We start from the raw sequence: 19,989 nt of genomic DNA on the forward strand, positions 1-19,989 counted from the left end.
GGAGGTACAAATTGTGCCATTGTAAAATAAATAAAAACAACGTTCACATGGAAAGCAATCAATAATCAATCACTCCCGTGGAGCTGTCCGTTTTTCTGAAGTTATCTCACAATTAAGAGATTCGGGTGTGGGGAAAATTGTCAGTTGGTCAATAGACATGTATGTATTTTTTTTTTTTTTTTTTGACTGACAGTTCTCTAGATGTTCACAAAAGTTTGCCCAATCCGGCTCACGTAATTTAAAAATTGCACATGCAGCCAACTGAAGACGTGACAAACTTTCCAAGAAGAATGAGAGAAATTGTAAACAAAGAAAGATAATAATATGAGAGTTTAATGGAGGTAACAAAATGGTTTGTTGAATTTTGTAGTTCCACAAAATCCAATTAAACTAATTGTTTTTAGTTAAGTGTTAACTTTTCCTGTCAATACACTTTAAGAATATTTATTTTCTCGATGGGGGAAAGATATCAATTTGACAGTTTGAGGGGTACAAATAGTAAGTTGGTAGTTATATTAAAATTCAATTAACTAAGTGTTATTGGTGGAGTTTTAACTCTTACACCTTAAAAAGATTTTACTTGAAAAAAAAATCATACCACTTGATAACAACTTTTACATTCATCCCGAGTGACCTTTTGTAATCGGGGGATAGGAGAAAAGAAACGTTCCTATATGTAATATCCTGGCTGACGTCAAAATAATAAATAACTTTTGCACATCTCCATACAGACAGCGGAAAATATATGGAAAATAATTTTCATTCAGAACAGACAGACGCAAAACAATGACAAATATGCATGGAAATATAAGCGCGAGACGAGCGATGAATGAAATGAACTGAACTGAACTGAAATGAGGAATTCACGAAATGAGAACGCCAGATGATGAAGGAGAATCGGAGTGGGGAGTGGGTTTCGAGGGGAAAATGAGGATGAAATCACCGAAAAGGCCGCAACGCAGCCACAATGGCGACCAATATTGGTCTGCCGATTTTGGTCTTTATATTTTATAGAATCAAAGGATGGGGGAAAATGGCGATGGTGATGATGGCATTCGGTCATCATCATCTATATCCCCCGTATAAATTAATGGCCGTTGAGAAAGGGTATCCAATTGAAACTGCGTTTGACAACTATTAGATAATACCAAATAATTGGTAGTACAAATTTGTGTTTACATGAATTACATTGAATTGTTATTTATATTAAAATTCATTTTATATAGTATCTACATGGCTTTTCTATTGAGTTTTGTGCATTTTATGTGCAATTTAATTGCTACAAATAATTCCGAATGGCTATTCAGTAGAAAGTAAAGACAATATAAAAACAAGCCTAAAAATTGCACTTAATGTCAGAGATCAGAAAGAAAATGCCAAAGGGGGGAAAAAAAAACGTACATATAGAGGGATGTTGGCTCGAGGGGTGGAAAAACCTTTTGCACAGAGTTCGTTTACAATTGCTTTTAATTATGCGCATTGTTCGCTGTCCGTTGTTGTTCATTATGCAGTTAGTTAATGTCATTTAGTTCATCAGCTTAATTTTTATCGTTGCCTTTTTTTGTTTTTTTTTTTTTTTATTTACAGCTTTCAGTTTTTCTCGTTTCCAATTTCGAATATTGGGTTTTCACTTATTTATTTCGTTGATTTTTATGCTGGCAATGAAAGTGAAATAATGTGCATTATGCATACACATGTATGTATGTATATATATATATATATATATATGCTATGAAAGACAGGAGAGAAGACTGACCGCCTCTCAACTTTTGCCACCATAAATCACAACAGATCGCCACCGAACAGTGGAGCAAAACGCATCAATGTTGCTCAAAATGTTTTCTTTAAAAAAAAATAATGTTGATAATGATTTCAAAATTAAATAATAAATTGTAGGCAATAGCAACCCGAAAGTTTAAGTCAAAAGTAATATTTCAATCAAACCTAGTTGCCCTGGTGTTTTCTGTGATCTCATCTCGAAACAAACAAGCAGTATTGTTTCGGTTTTTTGGAGCGCACACGTTCAAGGATAAAAAATCTGTTCAGTTTTCATTCCAGTTAATCAAAATAATCAGGTATTGTTCTATTTGGCAAACACCAAAGACTATCGTTATAGATTTCATTTCTAAATCCACAATTCATTCAATGGACAGTTTTCTGGCGCTATGGTGAAGACAAATATATCGCTTAAGCTGCGGCGTTTGGTGCGATCTTCCTGGACGGTCATTTTTAACGACCATTTCTGTTGGACCTTTATCAAAAGCTATGGACTTTTCGCCTTGGTCATACCGCTGGCCAAGATCCTAAATGGTTTCGAAGTAATGCCCACCAACCGGATTTGTGCGTAATGTGCGTAAATTAAATGTCTAATGATAAAAGCAGATTGCTAAATTGTATCAGAAGTGTTTTTCGTTTTGGTCTCGATTAGATTACAAATTCGACAATTTGTTTTTCTTTAATTTTGGATTTGTTATCAAAATTTATAACCAGTAACCAGTAATTCAGTATTTTAAAAGGGCTCATTTTCAGCTACAATTATAAAAATACTTTTAAATATTTCTATATTTGTTAAAACTAATAGATATTTATTTGCAGAACATTAATAATTTCAAGTCAAGAAATAATGAATATAAATTCCCAAAGAGACCACTGGAATCAACTTTTTGGGAAGAATTTGCTTTACTCTCCAAATCGGACATTGAATTAAATTTGATTTCACAAATGATCAAAATTGAATCATTTTTGTATATGTTATTTGAAAAGATAAGAGTTGGCAAATATGTTATAATAAAGTGAAAATTAAATTAAAATATTGAAAAAGACCCTCAATTTTGTTTGGCGATCACAAAACGTTGTAAAATTGTGTGCTATTTTTTGTTGTTTTTTTTTTTTTTGTATTCTCCCCAAATCCGAAAATCCGAAAATCTTTTGTAATTGCTATCGTGTGTGACGTCAATTGGCGTTTGCCGTTGGCCGTCCGTTCGCCAAGGTGAGCTCATTTATTTTGTTGACTTACCGCATGAACTGATGATGATGTTGCTGCTGCTGGTAAAGATGTTGCTGCTGTTGCTGCTGCTGTTGCTGCTGCTGCTGATGATGTTGCCGCAGTCCATGTGCCATGTCCCCGAAATCGATGCTGCTGCTGCCGCCAGTCAGCGCCGGATGACGATGTTGCTGCTGTTGCTGCTGCTGCTGCTGCTGTAGCTGCTGCTGCTGTTGTTGTGGGTAGAACTGGTGACTCAGGATGGTGATGCCTGCGCTAGCCGTGCTGGTGATGCTGCCCGATCGACTGCCTCCGTGCAGGGATGGCGCATGATGGGAGTTGTTGGGATGCGAGTGCGATTGCGATTGTGAATGCGAGTGCGAATGCGAGTGCGGCGATCCTGACGGCGATGATGTGGTCACGGCTGCAACAGCGGGATATGAGATCAACTGTTGCTGCTGATGTTGCTGCTGATGTTGCTGCGGTGGCGCTGCAACTGCTGCTGCTGTTGCTGCTGGAAATGTGGTCTTGTGGGAGCCATTGGCCAGCAGCGAGGGCGAGTGCGTCGACATGGTCAGGCGATTCGACTCTGGTGTGTGGGCAATGCTCGTATAGTGCTGCAAAAAAAAAAAAATAAATAAAACAAGGAAAAACAAGTTAGAGATGATAACATAACAATACAATTTTAACAGTGGATGTAAAGTATTTATAGTTACGTTCTCACTTTATAATCTAAAAGCTAATATAGCTTTAATTTAAATTTAAGCAATTATCAAAAATATCAGCATAAATAACCTTATTAAAATACTTTCTTCAAGCCTTAATTAACTAATAATTAACTTAAACCTTTACTATTGTTTATAAATCGACCATCAATCACTTCTATTAATCACTGGCTAAGGGAAAATGTGTTGATTTCACAGAAAGCTATCTTTTGTTTATCGTTAATTGCCAAATTTGTTTAAAAATTAACTGCTTAACAAAGCGGTTTACTTTTTGTTTATCTTTTGTGAAATAACAATAACATTGCCGCCGCCTTTCTGCATGCGATAAATAAAAGATCAATTGCAATTTAGCATGAAAAAGGTGTTAATATCATATTAACAGCTGATACAAAATAATTTCCAATGTTTAAAAATGTTTAAATTTATGTTTATTAAATCAAATGTGTTATATTTAAAATTAATTCAACAATAAAGTATTTAATAGATTTCGCAGTAATATGTGAGTCACACAATAATTTCTAATTTGATTCACTTGCACGTATTTTAAATATATTTTTAAGGCAATTCGTGTCCAAATTAGCACTTCACTTTAAAAACATTTAAATTCGAGATACCGACGAATTATTTTACTTGAAAGTATGTGAAGATTTAAGAGATCTGAAACACTCTTTGAAAGTCTTTAGAGCTGAAGTCGTTTTTTGGGAGACACTCATCTCTTTATGAAAACTTTTTACTTTTTTGGTTTATGAACTGACACCTCTGTTATATGTATGTTAAGTTGGCACCTTTGCGCTATGAAAGGTCAAAAGAAACCCCAAAAAACTCGGATGATCAGTGAGCTCTTGCAAAGGGAACTTGGGCTGAGCATCAGCGTGTATGCATATGGAAAACATCCTGGAATGAGCTTACCATCTGCAGGACATCGCACTCCTTGGGCACCACGTGCAGCGTGAGGACCGCCGGCGTCTGCTTGATCATCGAGACGATGGTGCTGTAGGCGATGCCAGCGATCGGCTGGTTGTTGACCATCAGCACGCGGTCGCCCGTCTGCAGGTTGGCGTAGTGGGCCGGTCCGTTCGCCTGCACCTCTTTGATGAAAATGGTCTCCATCGCTTTCACTTGGTACGGCGGCAGCGACGTCGGCGACGTTGGCTCCAAACCGGTGATCCCGGCGACGCCGACGCTGCTGCTGCTGCCGCTGCTGCTGCCGGCCATACTGGAGGCTTCCTACACACCAAACGAAGCCGAAACAAAAAAAAAATAGTTAGTCAGATGTACGCTTGTGGTGAGCAGATTAAGTGGCTTCCTCGAAAAAACTATATTATAGTTATATCTAATAACTTTTATTGGTAGTTTATATAAGACAAATATGATTTTTTTTTTAAATTTATAGACCATTAATAAAATTTGATGTGAACATATCAGTTAGCCCACTCTAAAAACAATATATGTATGTGCATATAATACTTTACTTTAAATTCCAATTTCTAAAAATATCTTGAAAAAGCCTAAGGTTTTTGTTATATTATTGTTGATTATCATTAAGATAATGTTTTGTATGCAATGACGTATCCTTAAATTCGGTGTATATATTAAAAAGTAAATTTTTTTAATAAACGAAAGGATTTAATGTATTTAAAAGCAAAAATTCACCTTAAATTGAACACAAATAAACTACATTAACATGTTTATTATTTTTAATTTGGTGACAATTATTTTCGAAATATTTAAGTAGTTTACATAATTTTAGAAATTATCAAAGTCTGATAGATGAAAATTCCACTACTAGTGCTTTTAGACTGAACGCGACTGTTGGTCGTGAAGCAACAACATTTGCGAGGAGAGTGTAGATTGGATTAAGTCGCCGTGCGAGCGACAAGGAGAGAGCGGAAAGAGAGTGCGCGAGAGTGAGAGCGGCGAGCGGAGGTTGTAATATCAACAAAAATAAAACGGGCACAAAAAAGTGAAGTGAGCAAAACGCAAATTAGTGCAAAAAAAAATACAAACAAAAAATAAAGAGAAGGGAGGTTCTACAGACATTTCAATACCCTTACATAATACAAGTACACATTTTAAACACTCATACGCAGTGTTCTTAACCGGTCATATATTATTCATACGCATGGTGGTCCTATTGATGTTTTATGACATTTATACTTTTTATACATTATACAATTTTGAATTATACATTTTTTTTAACTTTAAAATATTTGATTTAATAACATTATATTTTTAAGTTTTAAAGGATTTTTTTATTTATTTAAAGGGTGTTTGATTTAATATTTTTTGCAAGAGTTCATAAATTTTAAAAATTCACAATTAACTTCTTTTAAGCCCTAGAAAAATACTAGTGAACTTTTTGTGTAGGATATCATCGTCGCACAAATGAAAAGTAAAAAGAAAGCAGAAAAAGCAAAAGCGGCAATTTGAATAAGTCGCGCGTGCGCAGCGCTCACGTAACGCCAAACGCCGACGACGACGTCGACTGAGGCAGCGGCTCAGCAGAGAGGCAGAGAGAGAATAAGAGGAAAAGCAGGAGAAAGAGAGAGCCCGATGACTAATTGCTTGACTTCAAAAATTACTTGACCGGCGCGCATGCGCTGCTCTCCCTTTTCCTCCTACTCACCTAGACACTCTCGCTCTCTCACTTGCACTTCCTTTGCGATCAATTAACTCCCATATGCACAGTAAAACATTTGAAAATAATGAACACTCTTAAAACTTACAAATCTTAATTTGCAGACAAAAATATAAACTGAAAAATATTATTATAAAGGTGTTATTTAATAAATAAAAAAAAAAAACAAATATAAAATACGAGGATAGGAATTTAATTGTAAAAAATATGTATTAAAAATAAATATAGTAAAATTTTAGAAAATTTGTAGTGTTGGGGTTTAACAATAGTAAACTTGCGGAAATTATTAAGAAATTTAATCTTTATCTTTTTAAAAATTTAATTATCTTTTTGCTCTGTACATTTTTTTTCTCATTGCCTCTGCTCTTTGTGGCCTACGGTATTCACTATCCTTTAACTTTCATCCTTAAATCGTATCCTGTAGCCACCATGATGTATTATCTATCCAGTATCTATAGTGATTCACTAAGTATCTATTTCTATAACCCCATCCGTGTGGTATAATTTTGTTTATATCAATATCCGTCGCCGATAAGATCGAACAAGCATTAAACTATATATATTAATGTGAGGCCTGATATAAAATGGTTTTTAAGATGGAATTGAGACAACTCTGCTTTAGACCATCATCCCTGCTCACCTGTGGCCAGCCGGCCGATGTCGATGCCGCCGTCGTCGCTGCTGCCGCCGATCCAGATCCCGTTGCCGATGCCTGGTCATCTTCCGGCGGATAGGCGATAAAGTGGCGCAGCGTGAAACCGAATCCCTGGTTCGGCCGCCGTCGGATGACGATGAGCTTGGGCTGGATGGAGGAGGCCGCCAGTGCCGCGTTGTTGGCCGCCGCTGCTGCTGCTGCTGCCGCCGCGGCAGCCGCTGCCGCCGATGCCGCTGCTGCCGCCGCCGCTGCCGGAGTCGCCACCGCCGAGGCCGCCTGAGCTGCCGAATGCGCTGCGGCAGCGGCGTTCGAGTTTTGTAACATTTTGTAGCGGGCTTCTAGTGGTTTTCCAGGCGGTTTTTGAGGGGGTTATCAGGGGTTTTTACTTTTCGTATTTCGCCTTTTTTTTTTTGTTTTTTTTTCTATCTCTTTTGATGGCTGGCTTAGTGGCTTGGTGGTTTCTGTTGTTATTGCCTTTTCTATTTGTCGTGCGGTTGGTTTTTTTTTATTACTACGTTATTTTGTTTGTTTTGTTTTGTTTATAAGGTGGTCAACCTGTTGGTGGCACCCTCATTTGTGTGGCGGTGGGCGGGGGTGGTGCTTCACCCCGGGTTTTCCTCTTCAATATATATATCGATTGTATCCTTGGGTCTATCTGCAATTTCGCGTTGCAATTTTATTTCTTTACAGCCTGCGATATGTTGCAAACTTTCGATGTAGCTGCGGCACAAGGCCCATCGTTCCGACCGATATTACCATAGTACTGCTACTGCTTTTTCTGGATTAATTGATACTTAAAGGTATATCATCTGAAAAAGAAGAAAAACATTTATATTTATTGAATATAAGGAATTAATTTAATATCAGACGACACACAATTATTAATTTCCCATTAATGGTAATTAGGCAAATGTTTTGCTTACTTTATTTGTGAAAAAAGACAGTATTTTTTCCCCAGAAATCACCTTTTAATTAAATGTAGTTTACACCATTAAATATTCTTGGCAGTGGCTCAATTTCAATCCCATTGTTTTAGGTTTGGGGATAAATAGAGAAAAGTTAAAATGCGACGAGGCGTGTTACACTTTTCAGACTTCTCATTTGACGGTCAATGTCCAACACACAAACGCTATATAGTTAAATCTGTTTTCGGGTTTTTACTGTATTTTTTATGCATTGTAATTAAAGCCGAAAAATGTTTTTGTTTTGTTTTTTCTCGCTTTTTGTGTCGTGAAGCCTTTGTTTTTTTTCAGTTTGAATGGCAGTAGTAAAAAGCACTTTACTAACTGTACTTGGACATATGCGATGACTTTGGGCCGATCATAATAATCAACACTACGGTGATGATATAATGCCGTTTATTACCTCTCTTTCTTCAAAAATAAAACTAAAACACTCCGGGTGAACTAAAACTAAGAAAGGTATTAAAAAAAATGAAAAACCCCTTTCAAGAGGGGTTAATGCACCTTTTTATTTTGTTTAACTTTACTTGGCTTTTTTGTTTGTTTAAAAAGTTATTACATTGAAGGTGGGGCAATCAATAAAAGTTACTGTTCGTTAAGAATTCCTAAGTTTAAGAATAGTAGGCTAACTAAAGACACTAAATAAGTAATTATGTGGCAAGTAAACTGCGTTGTTTAATTATTATATATGAGAGAATATGTTGAACAATTTTTGATAACCCCGTTTTTAATCTTATTTAATTACTACAAAGCTGTTCTGCCCTAATGCAATTATTTAATTCTATTATAATTTCATCTTTCGAATTCAACTTCCTAATTAATTGTGAATTCAAAGAGTTCGAATGGGGCTGCCCCCTGTGATTTGGTTATTGTTTTGTGAACAAAAAAAAAACTGAAATCCAAATGGAAACCCGTGGAGTTGCGTTTAATTACCCAAGCGATAAGGTCAAAGATCAAAGACCCTAAAGAATATATCCCTGAATAGTCAAAGGATTTAATAGACCTTATGATTTGCAATATATGTGTATATTTTTTATTGTGATTACTTTTTTTTGATTGTTTGCGAACCTTGTATCTTATTGAACGTAATTAAACAACATTAATAAAGCAACAACAACAGCCGCCATAATAATTTGAGCCAAAACACATGTAATTACACGAAAACAGATAGACAGACATAAACAGATTGTTCAGATACTAGTTGCCTTTTTAATTAATCCATTGTAATTGCATTGTCAAAGTGGTTTCTTTTCGCAAAAGCGGGGGTAATTGAAGTGTGTCAAGTCACTCAAGGCGATATAGACACAGAGATAAACCGATTCGGCCAAAGATTACTGAAAATGTGTTCAATTTTGATGGCAAATTGTAGAAAATAACAAACTGAATTGAATGATTGTTAAACTCTCTGTTTAGCTACTGTCAGACCTTGGCCAGTCAGTCATTTATATTGAAAAACATCATATAACGACCTATATCAACTTATCAGCAGTCTTACCGATAGTCCAAGTGAAGGCTAGGCGATAGGTAAAACATAAAGATAATTTTTTTACTATAAATAACTGATGGTTGCGCAGTGGAAAATTTGTCTGAATTTCTATAGCAGGCGTTTAGTACTTCATTTAAGACAGAATATATTTAACATTTGTGAAGTGCTTGTTGATAACATTCCATCAGCTTAACTTTTATTTATTTCCAATCATCTTGCTTCGCTTTTCTGATTGTTTTATTTTTTTTTATCGACTGGTGACCGCCCCCAAAAAAAAAAAACTTAACTTTGATTGATGTAATTCTGTGGCTTGTTCTTTTTTTCTTGACGTTGTTCAACAACGTTTTAATACTTTTACCGCTGCTTGGCTCATTACACGCATGTTCTGTCTTTAATCTTGATGTTTTTTTATTATTTTACTTGCCACGATACGATATTGGTTTTTTATCTTCTTCGTTTCACTGTAGTTTACTCGTATTTTTTTGTGTTACATTCGATTTCGATTCTCGGCCGCTTGTAGTGCAAAACAATCAAGTTAATTGTTATCACACGAAGCCAAGTAAAAGGCAGCAACAAAACTGTTAAGTATAGTCAATAAAAAGCTGGCAACAGAGGCGTATTTTTTCTTTGTCGTGATATCATCATTTTTATTCTGATATTTTATTCTTTTATTTCGTATCGGGTAGCGGAAAAAGATTTATACAAAGAAGGGTGAAAAGTTTCTTTATTTTCTAGCATTTTTAATTAGCCTGCCTCCAACTTAATTAATTAAAGCAAATTAAAAATTTATACAAAAAAGGTGAACATTTTCTTTATTTTCTAGCATTCTTAATTAGCCTGCCGCCTTCAACTTAATTAATTTGCTTAATTTGTTTTCGCTTAAAAATACTGAACATGTATTATTGACTTTCCTAACTCTGTTTACAAGTTCTCTTTTTCGAGCTTTTTTTAAAGCAACTGAGACAAACAATTTGCTGGTCTTACTTAAGATTTTCATTCATTAATTAAAACCTTAAATAATTCCCAGAAATCCAGATAAGTTGGGTGCAAGTATTTTGTTTCTGTATAACTCAAGCATAGATTTATTACATATACGAAACAATTGTATAAACAAATAAGTTGACTTTATCATGAATTAGAAACTAAGCCGCGCAATAAATAAATAAACGGAAAACAAACCATACCTAAAAGAATTTTTTAGGAATTACAAAGAATTTATATTTTTAGTACGGTTTGTTTTCATATCTATGATATATTGTTCTTGATTCATAGGGTAGTTTTATTTTTTTTAATCAAGGATTGTTACCTCTGCAACTGGCCAACATAGTTCCAACTATTTTTATTTTAAATTACACAGTTAAGATATTATAAAATCAATACAATAACAATTAAGACTACCATTATCTCTTGTTTAATTATCTCTATTTTTGTTTATAGTGTTCACCTGCCATCACAATTTTTAGGGCGATGGCCAATCCCATTTCATATCTGTCCACAGATAGAAGCAGAAAAAATATATAGAGAGACAAATGATATATGTGTATATGTGTATATATGATAACCGATAAATAGCTGGGTCGTATGCCCAACTTGGAATCGATAAACAAAAAACGAAGCAAAAACAGAGAAAGACACACGCGGGGGCATCCAATTACGTGCAATTACATGTATAAAACTTCTTCGCTTTTTTCTCGCTTTCCATTAAACAAAAAACAAAAAGAAATTATAGATAAATACGACAATACGTATTGACTCCATTTTTATTTCTTTGTCTATCAATTTCGCGGAATGGAAGTCGATAAAAAACAGCGATATATGTGTGTGTCTGTAAATAAAGCTGACACGAGAGCGAAACAAAAGTACAATGCAAACAAACAGCGATATCAGCGATAAATCATTCATATGCTGGATCTATATACTAGGCACATATATACATATAGTTGTATATATATCTGGGAATCAGTCGATCAGATTGCTGACGGCGATCGGAGCAGATATCAACCCTTTAAAAATCTAGTATAATGGCTTATAAATGAAACAGCATTTTTAGTCCGAAATGTGTCAGTTTATAAAAAGATTTGATGTGTCTAACCTATGTTAAATATGTTTCTAAAAAAAAAATAATGTCAAGCTTCTGTAATTTTAAGCGCTTTAGAATTTAGAGAAATACGATAACTTTGACTTGTTGGGGGTTGGGGTTATTGGCATTTCAATTGGTGTATAATATCAAATATGGAAACCTTATAAACACGTTTTCTAGTTTTACTTTAGTCTTTAAGTAATAGAAACCCATAACTGTATATTGTATTTTGACATTGAGTGAGGATCTCAAGATAGGCGTTAAATAAAATAGCCTGCTAATGTTTCAGCCATGTTAGGAGTTGTAGAAATCTTATATGTTATATTGCACGATCTGTAACCCATTGAAACGCCGACCTAACCCAATTGAATCACACACATTCGCTCGCCATCATATCAAAGGTTATCTCCGGCGGCGTGTTCACACCTCCCGCCCCACAAATCCGATCGGAATCCATCAAAAAACAAGCCCGGGAAACATGAGAAAGTCGGGTCGGAGAATATGAAAAATATTGTGGCAGACGCACATCAAAGACCGATTGCCGATGCGATCGGGGATTCGACAAACATCACATCGCATCGCATTGCCCGTGTATTATGCACACCCCACTCATATAGTCGTATAGTCATGGCTATATAGCTATATAGCTATACCTCTATACCTCTACCTGTCCATATATTGATCTGTCCCCTCGTTATCAGGGGGTTAGAGCCCCTTTGGGGTGCTGGGCAAGCCATTCAACTTGTTGCCAAGTGTCGCCGCCGCCGATTCGGAATTGGAATCGGAATCGGAATCGGTATAGCCAAACACTTATACGAAAACCAGAAAGAAGGCGAAACAACCCACAAATACACACCGAAAAGGCAATGTACCCAAGCATTCATGTGTCTTGGCCTGGCGTCACTCACAATTTCAATTTCCATTTTATATACCGTGTGAAATTTCGAAAATCAAGCTGTTTGGGCTATTGCACTTTTGGGATTTTTCAAATATTGAATCTCAGGATTCATTCCGTATGTATTTCGGTACCAACCTAGGTTAGTTTGTTAGAAAGTTATTATATCTGTTATTTTGTTGGTATTCATCATATTATACTGCCTTAAAATTAATAATATATTTGTAAAAAAAAAAGTATTTACTCTCATAAATAATCCTTTAGAAGTAATACGAGCTGACATAAAACGATATAAATTGAATGTTTTGGATAAGGTATTTATAATTTTCAATCCACTCTTATACGGTAATACTCTCGTCTATAATGTCGACTATTTTTGATACTTAATTTTGTTGTATTTTGTTGTTACGTTTATTTTCGAATTGTTTATTTAATGTTCTTGCAGCGTCGTTTGTTTGTTTGTTTGTGTTATGTGTTTTATGTCTTTCTTTTTTACCAGCTTTTCCTTCCGCCAGCGGGGGGCGGCACATGGGCGGTGGGCAATGAACAGCAGGGGGAGTGGCGGGAAAATTGTTGGTCCAGCTGAGCGGAGCGAACGCCTTAATAATCTAATTTCTGACAACTGACGGGCAAATCAATAAATGAAGTGGAAAATGGAAACATTTTCTTCATCTTGTGCTTAGTCTTCTTCTTCTTCTTCCTTTTCCCCCAAACGAGATGGAAAATACACAGAAGAAAGAGAACGAAATACAGGTCAGAAAGAGAGAGGGAGCAAGTGCTACCTTGACCTCATTCAGCGACCTTTTTCTTCTTTATTTTTATTATTTTGTTTTTTTTTTTTTTGTTATGTGAGATGAGAAAAGAACATTTTTTGGGGGAGAAAAAAATGTGGAGAACATTGCTTGCGTGCTAAGCTTCTTCTTTTCTTCGCAATTTCCCAGCGTGCCTGTGTATGCGTGTTTTGGGTGCTTTAGTTGGCTTGTATTATATCATCATTAAATGGTTTACCGCCAAAAAAAAAAGAACTGAATGAGAACATCAGGCTGGAAACAACACAATCCCGCTTGGCTAGTAAAAAAAATTCAAGAACACTTCCCACTTGTCAATTGGTGAAAGACAAACAGACGTGCCTTAAAAAATTTCACACAAAATAATCAAGCAAATATATGAAGCGCAGCAAAACAAAAAAGTTAGTTCAAGGCAATTTACCAGACTAAACGGAATACATTTCAAATTATAGTGGTACAATAATAGTGCAAGCTAAATAACATAACAAACTAACATCAACTGTATTTTAAAAAATGTGGTCCAAGTGGAAGAATCAAGTGGGTTTTAATAAAGGCAACTGAGGGTTAAAGCTCTAACCTTGTACTAAAACAACTGGTTTCAACTAAATATGGTTTCTTAAAACATTCCGCAGTTATCTGACCAATTTCGTTATATTACATTACAAGCAGTCGAAAATATCTTAATATAGATTTTAATGATTAATTAAACTCAAAGATTTTACATGCATATATGTATTTGCTTATTATTGTTTATTTAAGCCACACGTATATATTCCGTTTTCAATCATTATCTGAATTCTTCGAGTATGATTAATGATCGTTCGTGTAGATCTTTCTTTTCTGGCTCTTTGACAAATGTAATTTAAGCGAATAAATTCGTGTAAACATTGTCGTCTTCCCATGAGTATTCAATGACGTAAACATTTGAATAAACCCACAGATTTTTGTCACGAGATTGTGTCATTGAAAAATACTATAGGTCCCATAAGGTAAGTGTTATTTGATCGTGACTATAAAAAAAATACTTAATTAAATGTTTAAATGTTCAATTCCCATTACACCCCCGAACACAACTTTCTTCGATACCCATTCGTTTTCGTATGAAAACTTTATAGAAACCAGAATAAGCAAAATCCAAAGAGTGAAAATATATATAAAAACAACAGAAACGCACAAAACAAACGGCCTCAGAAAGAATAAACAAACCCAACAGTTCTAGAGTAAACAAAAAAATATAAAACAGAAAACGATATTGTACGCGCGCGTAGCTGATATAAGAACTAACATTGGGATCTGATGGCATGTGAGGCAAATGGTGGGGGCAGAGCTAATGGGTCGACCCTTGGCAACGACGGAAAGAAATGGGGAAAAATTTAAAATTAAAGGGGACTATGCAAACGACCTGCCCCACAATTGCAATTTCCCCTTTGCAATTGCCCCCTCTTTGCCAGCATTTAATTTGCAATTATTCAGGCCTTTGACCAATTTATTTGAGAACTCGCCAAGCAAAACAGAGAAAACATGTCGAAAAAAAAAGGAAAACAGACAGACTTGCTGAGAGATAAAGAGATTTATAAAAAAAACGTTGATTTTAATATGAATCAAGGCTAACCAAATCAATCATGGTTATATATTACCAATTTTTCTTACCTAACAACCAGAAACGCTAAATACAACTTATAATGCCATTTTATATTGTTACAACAATTACTCTTATAAATTTATTTGTAACTTTGGTTTATTGTACAATATTATAATAAGCAAATTTCCTAAACACATTTTATAAAAATATATAAATTGTATGTATATTTATTTTTTTTTCAGCATTGGCCGACCAATAACAATACTTTCTTTAAGAGTATAACAAAATAACCAAAACGTGAGTGGAGAAAATACTTCACATTGTTGTTATGGTTTTTGTATGGCTTTTTTTATGTTGCTCATTGACATGAATTCCTTGAGTTCAATTGGAAGTGAACCTAAATGTCGAATTATCGCAGACACAAGATCTTTGCACTGACTTCATTTAATGGAGAATATTCTCCACTGGATTGTATTATTTTGATGCCTGTTTTCTCTTTTTTTTTTTTTTGGTGTCTCCCAAAGTTCGTTGGTTTTGATTTGGATTTTTAATTGAAAATTGTTATTTGTTACGTGACCATTAGCATGGCGCAATAGCAAATCCCCCCCACCATGTAAATCATATCGTTCAGCCTCTGTATCTCTTCTACAAAGTTTCAAACTTGAATTGTGGAAAACCGACACAAAACTAAATTACCGAAAGTTAGTTATGTAGTAAATTGCAAAGTCATTTTTCGGTGCATCACAAAACTCAATTAGAGGGGAGGAGTTTCGATGTTTTTCCGTTATTTCGCTTTTCAATTTTATTTGTGTGAAGTTTTAGGCCCTGAACTGAAACCTTGGTGAGGGCTAAAAGTTTGGAGGGGGAGGAGCAGGCTAAACTTGAGATTAAAGATTTCCACTTAATGGATTAAAGCATGACTTGAAGTTTTGCCTGCCTAAAAAAAATAAAACGAATAAAACTGTTAAGAATGAATGGTGGAGAAAAACTATCAACATATAGAACCGTTTTATAACTACAAAGATACAAACTTAAATGTTTTTTAAAGGTAAAATTATAAATAATTATTTATGTTTTGCTTAGAATTAAATTGAATATTCCAAATTAATAGTTTCATCGCATTTCCTTTTAAAGTTTTGTAAATATTAAACCAATCTGCAGCTCAGCTGGTGTATCACAAGTATTATTATCAGATCACTTGCGAATCGGTCACATAAACCTTCAACTTATCCGCCCCACTTATCATATCAGTTACGAATCCCGAAAGTAATCCCTTAACTGGCTTCCATTCATCTTCTGCCTGGTTTGACAACTTGATGGATGGTTTTCAGTGACTCTCCAAGGATTATTTCTGACCGATGTAGTAATCCGAAAAGTGTTCGATTCAAAGGGGATCGTCGGTAGGGTGTTGTTTCGGGGATGATTTTGCTAATCAACCTGATTGGATTTGGTTTTTATCCAATTATCTTAAGAGTTGCATTTTTGGATTGGTGGAGTTTAAAAGGAGATACGTTTAATAAATCGATATCTTAGTATCATTTAGAAAAGTTGTTTAGTTATGCCATTTTGTTACCAGTTTTTGTTATTTACTACACGGGTATACAATAAAAATCTTTCACTTCTTTCTTCGCAGGAAAACAAACATGCTTTGTGAGCGGGGGTGGCGTATATATTTAATTTCATAATGAAGGCTCCAAGTGCATACTCATGTTAATAATAGCAACGGTCCCCGAACTCGCGCCCCGTCCCCAGAACCACCCCCTGGAACCACCCACTTTCAGGACCAGATTGCATCCACTTTAAAATCCATTTATGAATGAAAAGCAACAAAGGGTGGCGCACAAAGTTCGAATTGGACTTTTAGGTTTGAGTTCTAGTGTTTTCTTGCTTTTCTTGTTTTTTTTTTATTTTTTGTGGATCAAGGGTTGGTTACACCCCCGAGGGGGTCGTCTCTGCCCTGCTCATTTCACGCATGCAAAAGGGAAATGGGAGTCCCCGAACTGAAAACCTCCATAATGAGTATTCAAAATGCAATTCACAGGCGGGGGGCACGGCCAAGGGGGGTAAAAGCATGGCTTAAGGGGGGTAAAAGACGGCTGATACTGTGGTTGGGGGGTAAACAGGAAGAGGGTTGCATATGTGTCGCTCGAGGGTTGCAACCATATGCATAATCCTAAGGATTTATGCAGAGCTACAAAGGAAGAGCTACCATGTCATCTTAACATTGAAAAAAAAAAACTCTAAAAATGTTATAATTATTTATCAAAATAAGAGCAGTGCATATATTTATTATAACAATTTTGAGTTTTAAAATATGATTTAAAGAACTTGAATCTTATTAATTAATTTAATTTAATATAATTTTTGTAAGTGCAATTTCAGGTTAACCATAAGGCAATGAACAGGAGCCACCCATTCCCTTCCCTTTATTATATTTATTTTGTTTTTTAATGTTTATTTTGGTACAGTTTCAGATGTGAAGGAAAAAGCTGCGGGGCATTCAATAAATTGCATGCAAATTCTTACTCTCTCTTTCCTTGGCAGTTGTCTCTTTCACTTGCATTTGCTTGGGCGCAGTTCAATGCAATTTGCAAATACATGGGGCGAGAAAAAAAATCAATGATGCTATCTCAGAGAATTATCTTTTTAAGTCCAGGTGCGTACTGTTTAAATTATTAAAAAAAAATAATGCAATGAATACTAAGCATAAACATTTGTAAATTTTAAGGATAGGCGTCATTTAAATATATATATTTTTTTTAAGCGGTTATTTATTTATATTTTTTATTGTTAAGCGGTTCAATAGATAATTTTAATTTTTACTATTTTCCCTGAAAAATTCTAGATATTTTGAAGCGGGCTTTCACTGTCTTCTTGGCTTTTTAGCCCTTTCTCTCTTTTTTTTGTTGTTTTTATTGTTGTTACACAAGGGGAAGACCCAAAAAAAAAAATGAGAAAGAAAATCGGGGAGAAGCCGAGGGGCAGAGAGGGAGGGAGACGGTTCAAGGACCAGGCCACAAAACAGGCCGCAAAAAGCATCGCAAACCGGCTTCAGGTTTAGCTTTGAAATCAAGTCACTGCCAACTCACAGCTACACAGAAAACAATAGTCACATTTGATAAGAGATTATTAATATGGAAGCAAAAATCCTCTTAAATTATGTGATTAAATATAACAAAATAAAATAGGACTAAAAGTTCAAATATTTCAAGGTTGTTAATATTTGTTCTAAAATACTATTAAAAAGATAAATTCCAATAGCAATAATAATAAAATGAAGTTATATGTTTATAACTTGTAAACATTTCAAAATTCAAATCCTTTTGTTTCGTTTTTGCTGAGTAAAATAATAAATATATTACTGGCTCCTATTTTTTTTAGGTGTTTACGTAAAGATACATAAAGACGGCCAAGAAGAAGCAGGAGCTGCAACTTCAAGGCTCCCTTGAATTGTCATTGTTGTTGTTGCTGTTATTGTTATCTGTCGCATCCTCCGCAAAAGTCGTTACATTGCGAAAATAGAGAAGAGGGACAGGCAGAGAAAGGAAGAACACAGAGAGAAAGAGAGAGAGAGAGAGAGAGGAGCAGAGCAAAAAGCCCTGAAGAAGGAACGGAAATTGCACATAAAGAGATGTTCCCTCTCTCTTTCTTACCAATTCACCGTCTCTCTTCCACCAAACCAAGTTCAATTTTACACTCAGAGAAATAATTTACGATTTAATTACAAGCCGTTTTTTTTCATAGAAATCATATGTTGCAAATAAAAACGCGAAGTCTTAATGATAAGGATTTCCTTAAGCCAAAAACCTTAAGGTATGGTTACAATGTGATACGTTCTTCAATGAAATTTGATAAGATTTCCTTTTGATTAGATTGCAACAATGGTTTTGGTATGTTCAACCCAATTTGGCTATGTGCACGAGGGATTTCCCCTTCATCATTGCATTAGACGCGAATGCAATCGGCAAAAGCTTTTATCTATTGATTCATTTAAACGCAATTTCCTGTGCATTTCAAAGGGGCATCTGAGGAAAAGGGAAGGGGGAAAGTGGAAGGAAATCAAGTTATCTGTGAGATGCAATCCTCGCAGAATGAATCCAATCTACTTGGCTGCAATCAAATTAAGACTATTGAATGAGGTGGAAAAATTGGAAAGAATTTAAATGACTCAATTGAAATGTTCTTGTTTTAACTTTAGAGCTTCTAAGTGATTGCTCTTAATTTCTTAACGAATATATAATTTAAAATTTTATTAAGTAATCATATTAATATATGGTTATTAAAGATACTTCCATTTTTATGTTTTATGATGTTATTGACATTAAATGATTAAACTTTAACTGCTTAACCATTTAATTTACCAAACTAGTATTTAATTTACCAAATTAGTATGTCAACATTATTAAAACTATATTAACAATTTTTAACGAAACATTAAACATACACATTTAGCTGTTCCTTTCATTCATAATTCCTTTCGCTTTTTCATTTTCATTCACTCGCTGGAATGCCTAGGCTCGATTCCTTGGGCGGAGCTTCTCCCCCTTTTCCGCCCTCTAATTTGAATGTCAGCCGTACGAAGTAGCACCCCCTTTTCACCGAATTTTCTCCGCATTTCCCGACGCTCAGCCTGCTGCTCTTGACAATGCCGATCGATATTTTACTGCCCTGCAGCTGTGCTTACCGCCTTTTGTTGTTGCTACTGTCGCTCGTTGTCACCGGTGAACATTAACAGTAACAGTTAACAGAGACGGCTACTGTCGCCGCTAAGCATACACTGAGCGAAAAGGCGAGTAAAAAATTAACGTAGACGTAGACGACGACATTAATATATTCTCACGTATTAACTTTTAAGCTTGAAAAAGGTGCACAACAAACAAGTTAGTGCCCAATAGAACCGACAACTTAAAATGTTTTTAATGGCACTGAATTGATGGATGGAACTCATTTTTCAATACGATTCTCTGCGATTTTAGTAGCGTAACTCTGTATTTTAGAATGTTGGTTAATTCGTTTTTTTACACTGCACTCCTTAGTTGTTTTTGTGGCTTTAGTTGTTGTAGTCAAGTGCTGTCCTCCAACGCATTTTCGTTCGCTTGTTCTCCGCTATCTCCCAATGCTACTTCACACTCCGTTCCCCATCTCCTCCCCTGTTTCGCTCACTGTTTTCACGATATTTGTTTGTTCAGTTTGTC

At 35.3% G+C, this 19,989-nt stretch overlaps 2 protein-coding genes across 5 annotated transcripts in view; one reads left to right on the plus strand and one right to left on the minus strand.

Moving 5' to 3' along the window:
• Nucleotides 1–19,989, minus strand: part of LOC108144112 (serine-rich adhesin for platelets) — a 44,484-nt gene that overhangs the window by 17,866 nt on the left and 6,629 nt on the right. For all 4 annotated transcript variants that reach the window (XM_017268764.2, XM_017268772.2, XM_017268758.2 and 1 more), the window contains 3 exons: nt 6,987–7,810; nt 4,618–4,935; nt 3,017–3,600 (listed from right to left, as the gene is read on the minus strand). In XM_017268764.2, the coding sequence (XP_017124253.1) occupies nt 3,017–3,600; nt 4,618–4,935; nt 6,987–7,325 (1,241 nt within the window). In that variant the 5' untranslated portion in view covers nt 7,326–7,810. The remainder of the gene's footprint in view (nt 1–3,016; nt 3,601–4,617; nt 4,936–6,986; nt 7,811–19,989) is intronic.
• LOC108144160 lies at nt 201–2,809 on the plus strand. The gene is made up of 3 exons (XM_017268811.2): nt 201–2,075; nt 2,154–2,349; nt 2,596–2,809. Exon 2 carries the CDS (start codon nt 2,166–2,168, stop codon nt 2,346–2,348), a length of 183 nt encoding a protein of 60 aa, XP_017124300.1. The 5' UTR covers nt 201–2,075; nt 2,154–2,165; the 3' UTR covers nt 2,349; nt 2,596–2,809.

The sequence above is a fragment of the Drosophila elegans genome, unplaced genomic scaffold (assembly GCF_018152505.1).
Source record: "Drosophila elegans isolate 14027-0461.03 unplaced genomic scaffold, ASM1815250v1 contig_149, whole genome shotgun sequence".
Classification (NCBI taxonomy): Eukaryota; Metazoa; Arthropoda; class Insecta; order Diptera; family Drosophilidae; genus Drosophila; species Drosophila elegans.